Here is a 16810-nt window from a genome sequence, read left to right as displayed (position 1 = left end):
AAAAAAAAAAAAGAGAGAGAGAGAACATATAGTTTCCCTTTAGTATCTGGACAAAAATGTTACCTAGTTATCTATTTTGGGGGTCATTTTATATATTTTTTAAACCAACGTCTTTTAAAGGCTGGTTGCCCAATGGGCCATATCTTGGGCTTTGGGCGCAAAAAATTCAAGAGGCCTCACTTCCGGGAGCGCGCGCATCTAGGGGAGCTCGTGAGACACGTGCGCGCTCTCACTTAAGGAGGCACGGAAAGAGCCCTCCCTTTCTGGCCCCTGCTAGCGGTTCAGTGGTGGGGGGGTCCTTAAATTGGCCCCCAGAATGCCTAGCGCCAGACCTGCCACACCCTAGTCCCGGAAGTTCCTCCTAGGCCTATGGTAAAGCACTGTGCCTTCGATAAGCACCAGCTCCCACCCCCAGTCCCCTGTTTAAAATTCCTCAGTGACACGGTGCGCCATGTTCTGGTCTGTGACTAACCGTTAGCCGAGGGCTCAGAACCCCCAGGAAACTGGAGAGGGCCCTTGGGTCTAGAACCCTGGAGTCACGCCTGTGTCCCCCCGGCCAGCGTGGGGCTGCCGAGGAAGGTGCACGCCATCGAGGGGGCCACGCGTGACCTGCGCTGACGCCTGACTGTGGACGCTGAGGTTGGCCCGCTGTCTGACCGGACACTGCCGTTCTCAGCCTGTCCCGGGTGGGAAGCATTCCCCCTCGGAAACAGCCCCACCTCCACCCCGGAGTACCCGCCGGCATGTCCCAGAGGGCCCGCGTGTCCAAGAGGCGCCGCCTCCAGCCCCGGCGGGGCGTCCCGGGAGAGGCCTCCTGCAGGGCCCACCTGGAGCCGCTGCTGCTGTTCTGTGAGGACGACCAGGTCACGCTCTGTCGCAAGTGTTTCCTGGCCCAGGAGCACGGGAGCCACGTGGTGCGCGGAGTGCATGAAGCTGCGGAGACGTACAGGGTAAGCTTCCTCCAGGTCCCCGAGCCATTCCGGCTGCCTCCTCGCATTTATGAACTTATTTGTCTGGGCGACGGGTACTATGAGCCTCCAAGACCAGCAGTTCTCAACCTGTGGGTCGCGACCCCGTTGGTCCTGCTAGACCCCGTTCACAGGGGTCGCCTAAGACCATCCTGCATATCAGCCATTTACATGACGATTCATAACAGGAGCAACATTACAGTTATGAAGTAGCAACGAAAATAATTTTATGGTTGGGTCACAACATGAGGAACTGTATTTAAAGGGCCAGAAGGTTGAGAACCACTGCGCTGAGACCATTCCCTTGGTTAAAATTTATAAAAAAAAAATACCAGACACCTGCCATGTTTCGACCATCAACGTCAAGGCTAAGGAAACATGTAGCAGGGGCTGCTGGCCTTTCGGTTGTCCACGGTTGGGGATCTCACTGTTCGAAGGCAATTGCTTTACCTGGAATTCTGTGATCTATTTCTCTGCAGAAGTTGTTTCGGGAGCTGTTGGGCACATTGAAGCAGAAACTTGAAGCTGCCAAAAGCCTATTGGCCGAAGAGCAAGAAAATATGGGGTTGGTTCAGGTCAGGGCTTATCTTGATTCTTAGGGGGGAAATACCTATAATGTTGGGTAGCAACTAATACAGGGGTGGGCAAACTTTTTGACTCGAGGGCCACAATGGGTTCTTAAACTGGACCGGAGGGCCGGAACAAAAGCATGGATGGAGTGTTTGTGTGAACTAATATAAATTCAAAGTAAACATCATTACATAAAAGGGTACGGTCTTTTTTTTTTTTTTTTTTTTTTAGTTTTATTCATTTCAAACGGGCCGGATCCGGCCCGCGAGCCGTAGTTTGCCCACGGCTGAACTAATATAAACAAAGTCAAAAGACAAGAGAAAATATTTGAAATCTATAGGTAGGAAAAGTATTAATTCTTAGCTTAAAAGTCAATAAGTGGCCCTGGCCCGTGTGGCCCCTTACACGGAAGGGTTGTGGTTTCGATTCTGGTGAAGGGCACATCTCTGGGTTGCAGGTTTGCTCTGCACCCCACACCCCCACCACCCTCACCCTCTTGGTTGGGGTGCTTGTGGGAGCAACTAGTTGATGTGTCTCTCTCACATCATGTTAAGATGAGTCTCTTTTTTCCTCTCTCCCTTCCACTCTCTCTGAAAAGCAATGGAAAAAATATCCTCGGGTGAGGATGAACAAACACAAAAAAACAATAAATGAAAGACTAGAAACCTAATAGATATATTTCCATTGATTTTTAGAGAGAATGGGAGGGAGAGGGAGAGACAGAAACATTGATGTGAGAGAGACACATTGATTGGTTGCCTCTCGTACGTGCCCCGACCAGGGCCAGGGATGGAGCCTGCAACCGAGCACGTGCCTTTGACCAGAATCAAACCCGGGACCCTTCAGTCCTCGGGCTGACATTCTATCCACTGAGCCACACCAGCCAGGGCTCCTTGTCTTTATATTGAAGTTAAAGGTGGACAAGATTTATGGTCAATCTGTGGTGTTTAACCTGAAGGCCATCATCTGTATCTGTTGCAGGCCGAGGAGCAGAATTTTAAAGAGATGCTTAAGTCTGAATATAAGATGATGATCCGGTTGGTGACTGAAGAGAATGCGATGAACTTCCAAAACCTGCAAGGGTACCCACTCAACCCACACCTGCGAGAAGCCAGTCTGAGGCCGCGGATGAAGTTTACTGCAGAGCTAGAGGAGAAGTACCAGGAAACACTGCAGGTGAGATGTAAAAAGTGGCATCCTTACAATATTAGGGAAACGACAGACAGAAGAGCTGAACGTGTCAATTCCAGAATAAGACATCGGGTGATGTATGAAAAGGTTGTATTCACCCAGCAATTCCATTTCTGAGAATGTACTGCAAATATACTTACATGCGTATAAAAAGGCACATGGGTACAGGAAGGCTGTAAAATTATTTCTGTCTAGAGCCTGGTTTAGAGGTAGGTGGTCTTTGAAGTCAGGTTGATGAGGTTCCTGTCTGGGGTCTGCTATTTTACCAGCCAGTATATGTCCTTGGAAGTTATTTAACCTCTGACTTGGTTTTCTTAGCTGTAAAGTGAGGATAATAATGGCCCCTGGTTCACAACACTGATGTGGGGATTGAGTGTGACAGTCTACATGAGCTTTTTTTTTTTTCTTAAATATATTTTACTGATTTTTTTACAGAGAGGAAGGGAGAGGGATAGAGAGTTAGAAACATCGATGAGAGAGAAACATTGGGGATGTGCCCGAAACCAAGGTACATGCCCTTGACCGGAATCGAACCTGGGATCTTTCAGTCCACAGGCTGACACTCTATCCACTTAGCCAAACCGGTTAGGGCTTCGTGAGCTTTTAAAATAGTGTTTGTGCTTTTTGTGCACTGGATAAGTATTAGGTATTATTACTGCTATAGCATTTATTGACAGCAACAGATTAGATGCAACCTACATCAATATTGGACTTACGCAATAAATGTATGTACATAAAAAGGAATGCTCTAGCATTTAGAAAAGATACCATGTCTCTGTGTATGGATAAGGAATGCTCTCCTAAAACATATTAATAAGGAAAAAGCAAGTTATCAGGTCAACAATACGATATTTGTGAGCTTTAAGAAAAACAGCATGAACGTGTGCTTTGTGCCTAGGTGGAGCATCTTTGCAGGGATAAAAAGGAAACTGATATCAGTTGCTTGATTAATTCTTATTGATATTTACTTTTTTTATTCAAATCTTAATTTTAATTAGTAGGAAATTTTCAGAAAAAAACTGCAGAGTAAAAAATAATCTATTTTAGGTACAGGTTGTTATCTGAATAAGTGGACGACACACACACTTTCTGTGTTAACATAAATGTTTTGTGTTAAAGAATGAAGTTTCTATCTAAGTGTCCTGCTTGACCCAGGGATGTCATGACCTTATGTAATTATGTATATTCCTGGGGCAGCAGGCAGGAAAGTGGCGTTTTTCAAAAGATGGTTGAATGAGCAAGTAAGAGAAATCACTGGTTGTCAAATAGTAATAAGGAGATGCTTCTGCAGAGACTGAACAGTCTGGGGAGAGAGAACATGAGTAAACTGCATGAGAGTGAAGTCAGGCTCTATGAACAGATCATCAGCCTCCACAGTGTCACCGCCGAGCTGGAGAAGAAATGTGGGGAACCCTCCTTAGTGTTGCTCAAGGTAAGAGTCCAGAAAGAATCTTCATTACAGTGTTTGAGAAATGAGAAGTGAGCTGCCCTCATTAGGGGTCAGTTCTAGATCACAATGTTCAGTGATTTGCAACCACTGAAAGCTGTTTAGCTATTTTCCATTCATCAAAAGCATTATGAATCATCATAAAATCAGTATAGCATAGAGCTACTTCATAACATTATTAATAGTAAGTTTGAATTGAGATATCTCTTAAATATATAAATAATTGGTTAGTCAAATTATGATACACCTATACAATAGAATGTTCTGCCACCATAAAAAAGGAATGAAGAAGCTCTATGGCCACTAAAAAATTATCTTCAAGATACCTGGTTAAGTGAAAAAAAAAAAGAGGCAGGAGCGCTTTTTGTTTGGTTTTAGAGACTATGTATATACATATAGACTTATGCTCATTAACATTCAGACTATCTCTGGCAATATAAACACCCATTTTAATCAGTGGTAACCTTGGAAAATGTGAATGATATTTGTTTGTTTAGTATATTTTTAATTTTGTATGGTAACCTGCATTACCTTTTCAACATATACTGTCTTTTGAAGACTATCCATATTTCCCCGCCAGGCCCATATTTTCAATGTAGGTGCTCTTATTTGATAAGCCCTTACACATAAACCCTCAGGTTCCATTCTGGAGCCAAGGCTAGTTCCAAAGAGCACAGGTAGGTGTGACCCAGTTTTGCTTAGTTCCTGACCTGGCTCCAACCACCTTCCCCAGCCTAGCAGATCTGTTCGCATGCTCCTCCCTGGCCACCCCCAGCATAGAAAGCAAATACATGGGCTGAATTGAGATGAGTATCCTATTTAATAAAGGTTAATTTGTAAATGGTCCCCTCGGGAGTTTGACTGGGAGACCTGGAATTCGATTGCTCGCTGTGATGTGTGTTGACCACCAGGAGGCTGTGCAGAACATGGCGGCTGCCGAGGGAGTGAGGGAAGGAGGAGGCCAGGAGGCGAGGAACTGGGGAACCCGGGAACCAACTGGGGAACCGTGTGGTGGCAGCTCTTGGGTGGTGAGGGAAGGAGGGGGCAGGGAGGCAGGGAACCTGATCCACCCTGATCACCAGCCAGGCCTTTGCATAAATTTCATGCACCAGGCCTCTAGTTCTGAATAAGATGGCTGAAGTGAGGTATAGAAAATATTTCTCTTGGGAATATAGCAATAACTTAAAGCATTTTTTCTGACTTTTCCTATTCAGTGTTAAAATTTGTTATCTGAGAATTAGCATAATGAAACTGAAGGAACTACATGGAAATGGGTTTCATTATTAGAAGATATTTTCATGGGCATAACTCACAAAATGCTTAGCTCAAATACTCACTAGTGTCTCCTTTTTTCCCCATAGGATGCAAGATCTTTGGAATTGTAAGTTTTCATTTTGGAAATATATTTGGGTCAGAATCAGGGACTAATGTGTGAGCACACGTGGGTAGAGATGTTGGGGTAGGAACAGGGAGGTCATGTAGTTATGTAATGAGATCGTTCTCTGGGTGCAAGGCCCTGGGGTCCCCCACATAACCGAGATTGTCCTTTCTTTATAGGAGTGGTGTTTCACTACTGTGTCAGGGCCTAGAGCCCGCCCGAATCACAGACCCGAGTTTATGCCAAAGACCAGGACTGAGCGAAGTGCTGGAACTGTTTCAAAGTAAGTTGATGCATCTGTTGTTACATCCTACCATAAATAAAAGTCATTTCCAGATAGCTTAAGGATATAAAAGATCGGAGAGTTTAATATACTTACACACATTAGATAACTATCAAAATAATTGCATGATCTTGAAACTTAATTGCAGGCAGATTCTACTACTTAATTTTTTTTAACTTCTGGGGGCGGGGGATGTCAGCATGTACAAACAAAGATTTATATCTCCTATCTCCATAGTTCTGTCTTTTCCTGAATGCCCTGTCAATGGATCATACCATAGGTGGCCTTTTGAGTCTGGCCTTTTTTCACTTAACGTAATGCATTTGAGGCACATCCTAGTTTGTTACGTGTATCAGTGGTTTGTTCCTTTTTGTTGCTGTGTGGTATTCCATTGTATGACTATACCACAATTTACTCATGGATGCTTAAGTTGTTTCTAACTTTATGCTATAAAAAATGGCTTACAGATTTTTGTGTGGCTGTAACTTCATTTCTTTTGGTTGAATATCTAAATCATTTTGTATTCTCACCAGTAAAATATGAGAGATTCAATTGTTCTACATCCTTGCCAGTATTTGGGATTATTTTTTTATTAGAGCTAACCTAGTAAACATATACCAGTATATCACTTTGATTTAATTTGCATGTCTGAACTGACTAATGATAGCGAGCATATTTATATATGTTTACTTACCCTTTAGCGTTGCTCATTTTTGAAGTCTATTTATGAACATTCTTTGAATTTTAAAAATTGTGCTGTGTGTTTTTTTCCTGAGTTTTGTGATTTCTTTATATATTCTGCTGATCATGAGTCTTTAATTGGGTGTGTTTTGCAAAGATTTCTCCTAGTCTGTGGTATATTTTCATTTACCTAATAGTGTCTTTCAATGAGAAGTTTTAGGAGTAAATACAGTCTCTTCAACAAATGGTGTTGGGAAAACTGGACAGACATGCAAAAAGATGAAACTAGGACCACCGACTTACACCATACATAAGAATAAACTCAAAATGGGTAAAATACTTAAATGTAAGGCATGAAACCACAAAAATCTTAGAAGAAAACATTGGCAGTAAATTCTCAGACACTTCACGTAGCAGAATTTTTGTAGATACATCTCCTAGGACAAGAGAAATGAGAAAATAAACAAAGTACTCATAAACTCAACATAAGGAAGACAGGCAATCCAGTTAAAGGGGCAGATGACCTGAATAGACATTTCTCCAAAGATGACATACAAATAAATGGCCAAGAGACATGAAAAAAAAATGCTCAAAGTCACTAATCACTGAGAAATGCAAATTAAAATCACAATGAGATATCACCTCACACCTGTCAGAATGGCTGTCATCAAAAAATCAACAAACAAGTGCTGGTGAGGATGTGGAGAAAAGGGAACACTAGTTCAATGCTGGTGGGAATGCAGACTGGTGCAGCCACTATGGCAAACAGTATGGGGTTTCCTCAGAAAATGAAACTGTCTTATGATCCGGTGATTCCACTTCTGGTAATATATCCGAAGCAAAGGTTACTTTAGAGCAGCCTTGGGCAAACTACGGCCCACGGGCCGGATCCTGCCCGTTTGAAATGAATAAAACTTAAAAAAAAAAAAAAAAAGACCGTACCCTTTTATGTAATGGTGTTTACTTTGAATTTATATTAGTTCACACGAACACTCCATCCATGCTTTTGTTCTGGCCCTCCGGCCCAGTTTAAGAACCCATTGTGGCCCTCGAGTCAAAAAGTTTGCCCACCCCTGCTTTAGAGTCTATTCCTGGTAATTTTATTTTATTTAGAGTGCCTTAGTTTTTCCTTAATGTCCTTTTTTAATATATTTTTTATTCCAGAGAGGGGGCTAAAGAGGGAGAAGGAGATAGAAACATCAATGATGAGAGAGAATCATTGATCGGCTGCCTCCTGCACGCCCCCTACTGGGGATTGAGCCCTCAACCCGGACATGTGCCCTTGACTGGAATCAAACCTGGGATCCTTCAGACCGCAGGCCGACGCTCTATCGACAGAGCCAAGCCAACTAGGGCTGTGCCTGGTAATTTTAATATTTGAGTTCTTCAGATTTATTTCTGCTCGTCTCAGTAGTGCTCCCTCACTTCATAAGTGTGTATTTAATGATTTTTTAAATAGGTAAGCTTTCTTTTTTCCTTAGATAATAATTTTAGAAAACTTTTGAGAACAAGGGTGTGCATTCTTCTAGAAAGAATTTGCATTTGTTTCTGCCAGTCTTCTGGAAATACTAAGAGCCTGGTGCAACTTAAAACTTAAAATTCAAGGTTTTGTGGCTTTTAATAATGACATGCATTGGGGCTTCAAGTCCAGAGATTTAAGTTCATTTGGCCAGAAAACTTGCTACTGGATTAGATGTTAAAGAACTTAAGAAGTAAAGAACTATTCCAGGTTTATGGCTTGAGCAACTAAAGTATTAAGTGTGCTATTAACTGAAAAAGTAGAACACGGAAAGGGAGAGGTTTGGAGTTCCATTTTGGATGTAGTATGTTTGAAAGGCCTGTGTATGTTCAACTGGTATTTGGCAACTAATTTATGGAGTAAGTCATGAACTTAGAGAAGATATTTAAAAGTGAGGCTAGATGAAGTCACATTGGGAAAGGAGTACAAGAAGTAAAAAGGGAGGACCAGGACTAACCCATGAGAAATCACTATATTTTACAACAGAAAAAGATAAGAGAAGAAACAGAGATATGAAAGCAAGTATCACTGTCATTCAAGTAAAAGAAATCATATTGAGTTTTCTTATTCTCAGCTTGATTTTTCTGGCGGATTCTCACAGGTTTTCTTTGATTTACTCACCTACAAGGGTCTGCTGGCAACAATTTCGAGGCATCCATGTCACACTCTGGTGATATGTAAATGAAGGAGGGCAATTCAGTCACAGAAATCAACTGTTTTATTAGACTTCCTGCCTCCGTTTGTTCCGGACTTGGAGAAGATCTGTAGGGGACTAGAGTTGGGTCCCAGGTGGTATCTGGCTAGGAATGGATGCCAGGACATTTAGTCCATTATAATTTGTTTGTTCTACCTCCACAGATACATTGCACCTCCTCCCATCATCTTGTTTTTCCTCCGTGATGTCCTTTCTTGAAACAAAGCTTAGAGGTTCCTTTTTCTGGACTCTCCTATATCTCCTCTCCCTTATCTGTCTCTGGAACTTGTACCCACTCATTGGGAAGCCCCTGCACATTAGAAATGATCAGTTTCTTGCACTGGCTTTGGTGAACCCCTGTGTTAATCAAATTTCTCTCTCCCTGCAGGACCTATAACTTTGGATCCCAAAACAGCTCATCCCTGTCTTGTCCTATCTGAGGATCTGAGAAGTGTACAACTCAGAAATGTCCAGCAGGATGTACCTGGCAACCCCAAGATTGCACCTGGCAACCCCGAGATATTTGACTTCGGTGCTTCTGTGTTGGGTGTGGAGAGCTTTACCTCAGGGAGGCATTACTGGGAGGTAGATGTGGAAAAGACAACAAGCTGGCAGTTGGGTATATATGAAGACTCCGCCGCCAGACTCATGCCCAAAGCTTCCGAAGGTAAAATCTTGCTCATGGGATCCAGGATGGGAACCAAATATACCTTGTGGGCCTTTCCTCCTTTAAAAGGGATGTACTTGGAAGAGCAGATGCACAAAGTTGGAGTTTTCCTAGACTATAAGTATGGCCAGATATCATTCTATGATGTGACAAAGAGATTCCTTATTTATAATTTCTCTGATCTTGTCTTCAAAGGAGCTCTCAGGCCTATTTTTTCTCTTTGTTTCCCAAATGAAGGCACAAATTCAGACTCTCTTAGCATCTGCCTCCCTGATGTTTTTGTGGTGTGAAATCTAAAACCACAAGATGCTCAAAAGTCTAGGGTAAAATAATTTATATTAAGTAATCTGATAAAAGATTTATTGTGCTTGAGCTGGAACCCAGTTCAGTACCCTAGAGCTTTTGCATTCATTGTGCTTTCCATATTTATTTACTGTAAGAGGCTACCTTCAAGCTGAGCCTTAACTGAAGGACCCCATACTAATTAGAACAACAAAGGCATAGACAGTATAAGATTGGGAAATTAGAGAAATATAGTCCCTAGGTTTAGGTTGAAGACTCTAGAGATATTTTGAAAATAGAATTAGGTATAATTAGGACTTTAGATTTGAGGATATCATCATAGTTACTTGTTACCTAATACTGACATTGAGGTATCCTGTTATTGATAGTGTGAAGACTATAACACTTATTCCAAATGGAGAACAACTTAATTTTCCTGAATATTTTATCTGGGGGAGGTGGAGGTGTTGCTGAGAAATGTGAATATTTTTTTATTGATTTCTGAGAGGAAGGGAGAGGGGGAGAGAGCTGATCAATGAGAGAGAATCATTGATCAACTGCCTCCTGCATGCCCCATACTGGGATTGAGCCTGCAAGCAGGGCATGTGCCCTGACCAGGAATCAAACCATGACCTCCTGGTTCATAGATCTATGCTCAACCACTGAACCACACTGGCCGGCCTGTAATCTACACTTTTACAAGAATATTAGATTTCGTAAAAGAAGCCTGATAGTTCAATGCTTTGAAACTCATTTATAGTATTGTCTTACAATGCTCTCATCTTCTCTATTTGACAATCGTTGAAAAAGGTTTTTTTGTACAGCCTTGTCTGGGATGGTTATACAGTTCTTAGAGTGTGACAACAAATTTATAGGGAGACTTTTATGTGAAAAGCTTAATATTTTCTTTCCCTTAATATTTTATATCCCTTAATATTTTTAACAACCTGTAAGTATGCATTAATCTTATTAAAGCTATTTAGCTGTTAAGTATTTAGTAACACGGACAAGGAACTCAATCTGGATCATCCTATCAAAAATCAAGCTCTGTCTTGAATCCTGTTGCATAGGAACCTGTTATGTAAGCATGACCAAGTAGGACGGTGGTCCCATTTTATTGACATTTCCTAAAAATGCAAACCAATTTCTACAGAAAGTGGAGGAAACATATCAGTTATACTCCTCTCTGGATAAATAAAAGGAACAAAAGGCAATTGTAAGAAAATTGCTCTGTTGGAGTATGTATGGGAAGGCATAAAGTCTTAATTACTTGTGTTTTGGGGACAAATTTTTAATCAACCATTTGGAATTCTCAATTTTCTTTTTAAATATCTGGATAGTGTGTGTGTGTGTGTGTGTGTGTGTGTGTGTGTGTGTGTGTGTGTGTGTGAGTGTGTGTGAAGATGTAGCTTTAGAAAATGCATTTGCACATCTTCACACCCAATCACAAGAAGACATGGGGGTAAAGTAGTCCTGATCTGAGGATTGGGGGTTGGGCCAGCTGAGTGAGTTTGAAGTGAGATAATTCCTATGATCACTAAGATTAAAAACTCATAGCATGCCCTGCCTGGTTTGGCTCAATGGATGGAGCATAGGCCTTTGGACTGAAGAGTCCCAGGTTCGATTCCCAGTAGGGGGTGTGCAGAAGGCAGCCGATCAGTGATTCTCTGTCATCGTTGATGTTTCTATCTCTCCCTCTTCCTTCCTCTCTGAAATCAATAAAAATATATTTTAAAAAGTTATAAGAAAAAAAAAAAAACAACCTCAAAACAATGGCTCTCAGACCCAATTTCCTAAGGAAAAAGAAACTGATGATTTATTATATAGAGCAATGTAAAAAAATTTGTAATAATTGTCTGTATGGTACTAAATCTTTACCCTCATTTTATATCAAATTTCTCCTGCCTTTGCAACTTGACTACTAAGAACTATTTTCCCCAATCAGAAACCAAAAGAGAATGTAGCCTGCCCTTTCAATGTCACTCTAGGACAGCAGTTCTCAACCTGTGGGTCGAGACCCCTTTGGGGGTTGAACAACCCTTTCACAGGGGTCGCCTAAGACTATCAGAAAACACATATATAATTACATATTGTTTTTGTGATTAATCGCTGTGCTTTAATTATGTTCAATTTGTAACAATGAAATTAGGGGTCACCACAACATGAGGAACTGTATTAAAGAGTCTCGGCATTAGGAAGGTTGAGAACCACTGCTCTAGGACATTGTCTAACAAACAAAGATTACTTAGATTTTCTACGAAACTGTACTTGCATTTGACTTTGGTATTTGACTTTGCATTTGATGAGAACCCTCACACTGCGATGTTAACTTGAAGAATTACCTGTAGAAAAAAATATCCCCAAAGGTTTTGTTTTTTATTTTGCCCTGTGGAGTATTAACCAGTTTTGTATCTAACCTAAGCAATCTTATTTTAACATTCTTTTATAGTCCTGATGATCTGAATAAACTGCTTGCATTATTCTTGGAACCAATTTTATTCTTTGCCTGGATCCCTAACTAATTCCTGAGTTGAATAAAATCTTCAACACATGTTCATCTTATTTGTATGAGGATTGTTTTTAAGCCTTTGAAAATAATATTTTGACACAGCCTACTGACCTTTCCAATGATGATATCCATTGCATCCTTCCAGTCGCAAAGACTTTGCACATGCAGTTCCCTGTGCTTTAGTTATCACTCCTCTTTTTGCTACTTCTGGTTCATTCTATAGGTCTTCCTTTAAATGTCAGTCCTCCTTGGCATCCTTAACAAGAGTGAGTCCTGGGTGATCATTGCAGTAATTGCAGCTTGTTACACAAAGCACAGTTGCAGTTTTATACCAGGATTTGGGTGCTCACTTGATTGCTTTCCCCATTAGACTATAAATCAATGAGAGTATGGACTGTGCCTGTTTTTGTTTTTTATCCTCTGATGTTAAATAGTCCCTAGCACATACTTTCTTTCAATATGTACTCATTAAGAATTGCAGAGCGGGGGAACTCGGGGAGAAAGCAGTAAGTGTGGTAAATTATAGGACTGGGCAGGTAATGGTAAAGTATCCAAGTCCTGCAGGGGAGATATGCTAAAAGGTGAGTAAGACTATGCAGGTGAGCCTGGCTGGCATGGCTCAGTTGGTTGAGTGTCAACCTATGAACCAAGAGGTCAAGATTCTTTTAGTTGTGGGCTCAGTCTCCAGTGGGGATGTGCAGGAGGCAGCCAATCACTGATTCTCTCTCAGTGTTTCTATTTCTCCCTCTCCCTCTCTCTGAAATCAATAAAAAAGATCAAATACTGAAACAACATCAGTGTTTGTTAGCTTAAAAACAAAACAAAACCCTTTGCATGTGATATTTTTTGGCCAAGGCACATTTAAGTAAAACTAGTTTCATTCTGTAGTTATAACTTGGAAATAGTGCTCTACAAATGTGAAGTGAAGTTGTGAGATTCTTGATAGCTGAAGTACTGATGCACCTCTGGGTTAAGAACTGAGGGAGGGAGAAACTAAGATGGCGGCATAGGTTAACACCGTAGTTTGCTGCCTCGAACAACCACTTCAAAGATACAACTAAAAGACGGAACGGACATCATCCAGAACCACAGGAAGGATGGCTGAGTGGAAGTTCTACAACTAGGAGGAACCGAGAATCAGGAGGCGCAGTGCTGAAGTAAAATACTAAGGTGCGGAGTGCGCGCGGCGCGGGCTGGTGGCTGAGGGCGCGGTTGTCTGTTTCAATCCGGAGGGAGCCTCAGACTCTGAGCTCCAGATCTGGGCGAGTCTCTAGGGACCCAGACTCAAACGGGAGAAGCAGGACTGTCTGGCTACGGTCCCTCCGAGGTTTGCAGCTGTTGCTGGGACAGAGAGGCAGAGCCCCTGGGGACGGACTGAGAGCAGCCATAACTGCTCCCTCCTCCGCCCTGTTGATCCTGTGGGACCTGCCCCGCCCAAGCCCTGCACAGAGGCATTTGCTGGATAGCCTCAGGCAAAGGCTAGATTAGCACCTCCCTAGAGGGCACAAGTTCTTCCACTGCAGACACAGCTGATTATCACAGCCAGTTGGCCTGGAGGTCAAATCCCTCTAGTATTAACTACAACAATCAAGGCTTAACTACAACAAGACTGCGCACAAAGACCACTAGGGGGTGTACCAAGAAAGCGTAAAAAATGCGGAGACAAACAGGACAAAACTATCAAGGGAGTATATTGAGTTCAGAACCACACTTTTGAGGTCTCTCAAGAGGCTTCTAGAGTCTGTCAATAAACTTGATGAGATGTACAGGAAATCTAATGAGACCCTCGATGGTGTGATAAAGGACCAACTAGAAAGTAAGCATACACTGACTGAAATAAAGAATATTATACAGACTCCCAACAGCAGACCAGAGGAGCGCAAGAATAAAGTCAAAGATTTGAAATGCGAAGAAGCGAGAAACACCCAACTGGAAAAGCAAAATGAAAAAAGAACCCAAAAATACGAAGATAGTGTAAGGAGCCTCTGGGACAGATTCAAACGTACCAACATCAGAATTATAGGGGTACCAGAAGATGAGAGAGAGCAAGATATTGAAAACCTATTTGAAGAAATAATGACAGAAAACTTCCCCCACCTGGTGAAAGAAATAGTCTTCCAGGTCCAGGAAGCGCAGAGAACCCCAAACAAAAGGAATCCAAAGAGGACCACACCAAGACACATCATAATTAAAATGCCAAGAGCAAAAGACAAAGAGAGAATCTTAAAAGCAGCAAGAGAAAGAAACTCAGTTACCTACAAGGGAGAACCCATACGACTGTCAGCTAATTTCTCAACAGAAACTTTGCAGGTCAGAAGAGAGTGGCAAGAAATATTCAAAGTGATGAATAGCAAGAACCTACAACCAAGATTACTTTATCCAGCAAAGCTATCATTCAGAATTGAAGGTCAGATAAAGAGCTTCACAGATAAGGAAAAGCTAAAGGAGTTCATCACCACCAAACCAGTATTATATGAAATACTGAAAGGTATCCTTTAAGAAGAGGAAGAAGAAGAAAAAGGTAAAGATAAAAACTATGAACAACAAATATGCATCTATCAACAAGTGAATCTAAGAATCAAGTGAATAAATAATCTGATGTACAGAATGAACTGGTGATAATAATAGAATCAGGGATATAGAAAGGGAATGGACTGACTATTCTTGGAGGGGGAAGGGGAATGGGAGATGCGGGAAGAGACTGGACAAAAATCGTGCATCTATGGATGAGGACAGTGGGTGGTGAGTGAGGGTGGAGGCTGGGGTGGGAACTGGAAGGAGGGGAGTTATGGGGGGAAAAAAGAGGAACAAATGTAATAATCTGAACAATAAAGATTTAATAAAATAAAAAAAAAGAACTGAGGGAAAGCCATCGCTGATTTGGCTCAGTGGATAGAGTGCCGGCCTGTGGACTGAAGGGTCCCAGGTTTGATTCCGGTCAAGAGCATATGCCTGGGTTGCAAGCTCGATCCCCAGTGTGGGGCATGCAGGAAGCAGCTGATCAATGATTCTCATCATTGATGTTTCTATCTCTCCCTCTCTGAAATCAATAAAAATATATATTTTTAAAAAAGAATTGAGAGAATGCTCAAAGCTCATACCCATCCAGACTCATGCCTTCATTTAAGAATCAGGCCAATCTGTCTGAAACTATCTGGGGTGAAAAGAAAAGATAAAAGACCTCCCTGCAGTTAATATTTTGATCTTTTATAAAGCAAGAAGAGATAAAGAGGAAGAATTTATGGGGAATGGGGAAGTCAGTGATTTGAAGCTTTGATTTCTTGGATTTTCTGAGTCCATGGTACAGTGAGGCATATAGATGGGGGTGGGGAAAAGATGCAGAAGGTTGCATTTTAGTTGTCTTGACAATTCAGAAAGTATGCAAGAGAATAGGGACATTTGCCCTGAGAGAACCAATGTAACATGGGAATTTACTCCACTTGAGAGGAAGGAATTCTCTGCAGTAGTAGGTGAATGCAGTAGAATTACAAAAGGGGTGTTAAAATTAAATACTCCATATTAAAATAATTTGTGCTTATGCTGTCTGCACGGTAAGGTTCCAAATGCATGATGTGTATTACCTCATTTCCTAATTCTTTTCTAAGAGGTGTATGCTTTTTATGTTTAATTTACCAAGACAAATATGCTAAAAATCACCGGGTAGTGATACAGACTCTTGAACAAACAGGTTATTTATTCTTTCCACCTACATGGATGGTGTCTCCCTAAAGGTATGCAAGCAGTGAGATAACTGAGGTTGACTGGGGGGAAAGGTGGGGAGAGTTGAGACCTGGTACGGATGTGAAAGTAAAATTCACATTTTTCAAAAGAAGAGGTTGATGGAGACAATGTGAAATTATTTTCATGAAGTATCTTTTATGTGTTTGTATAAAAAACCCTCTTAGTTAAAAGTTTAAAACCTCATGTGAATGTCTTTTCTAAATGAGTATTTTAATCAGCTCTGTGTTCATCCTAACAAACACTCTAATCAGCTCCAGATTACCCCGCACTGTGTTTCTTCTTTCAGATAAGAGAACTATGTGGTCCTTCCAGGTGCTTAGAGATAGTAGAAGATCTTCTATTTGAAAAAGGGGGTGGGTATGAGGGTCTAAGGTTACTGGTTGCAGTTCCTCTTTTGTTCTTTGGCTTGTGAAATTTCTGAAGCTAAAAGCTATTGATGTTGAGTTTCAGAACTTGCACTTTCCTCCAAGGACTATGAATGTGCATTTTTCCTCTGAGAATGTACTATCCTTATATTCATTGTGGACTTAAAGTGATTGTTCTGGAAAGAGAGGCAGAGATACTAGTTTCCTGGGTCTATAGTAATTTGGGGAACTGGAGGTGTGTGACACACATCATCTCTTTTAGGCCAGACCCTCTATGTAAAAACTTAGGAAAAAACTTGTGGCTATCCATCAAGAATGTCTTTCTCACCCCTATAGGATCTGAGCCAATTACATTTCTAAATGTGCCAACCTCTTAGGCGTCCCATGTTTTGTATAAGCTTCATGGGTTCACTTTGTTTGAATTTACTTTAGAATCATCATTGTCTCCTTTATTTTGCTCTCATTTTACATTCAATCCATTAGCAAGTACTGTTAACTCTATCTTCAATGTGTAT

At 41.4% G+C, this 16810-nt stretch overlaps 1 protein-coding gene across 1 annotated transcript; it reads left to right on the top strand.

The window, feature by feature from the left end:
* The first annotated feature begins 743 nt into the window (after positions 1-743).
* On the top strand, positions 744-9688 carry TRIML2 (tripartite motif family like 2). The gene is made up of 7 exons (XM_070408061.1): positions 744-950; positions 1448-1543; positions 2520-2714; positions 4021-4161; positions 5538-5557; positions 5734-5837; positions 9120-9688. Exons 1-7 carry the CDS (start codon positions 744-746, stop codon positions 9686-9688), a joined length of 1332 nt encoding a protein of 443 aa, XP_070264162.1.
* Positions 9689-16810: the final 7122 nt, after the last annotated feature.

The sequence above is a fragment of the Myotis yumanensis genome, unplaced genomic scaffold (genome assembly GCF_028538775.1).
Source record: "Myotis yumanensis isolate MYYU_CA2020_CCGP unplaced genomic scaffold, mMyoYum1.0.hap1 SCAF_3, whole genome shotgun sequence".
NCBI lineage: Eukaryota > Metazoa > Chordata > Mammalia > Chiroptera > Vespertilionidae > Myotis > Myotis yumanensis.
The sequence above is the reverse complement of the archived record's forward strand: the minus strand, read 5'-3'. Positions and strand labels throughout refer to the sequence as shown.

Excerpts from the sequence above, each read along its gene's own strand:
- TRIML2 (XM_070408061.1), top strand. The coding sequence starts at position 744 with ATGTCCCAGAGGGCCCGCGTGTCCAAGAGGCGCCGCCTCCAGCCCCGG. Across the intron at positions 4,162-5,537 it reads CCTCCTTAGTGTTGCTCAAG|GATGCAAGATCTTTGGAATT; the intron begins GTAAGAGTCCAG and ends TTTTCCCCATAG. Across the intron at positions 5,838-9,119 it reads AGTGCTGGAACTGTTTCAAA|GACCTATAACTTTGGATCCC; the intron begins GTAAGTTGATGC and ends CTCTCCCTGCAG.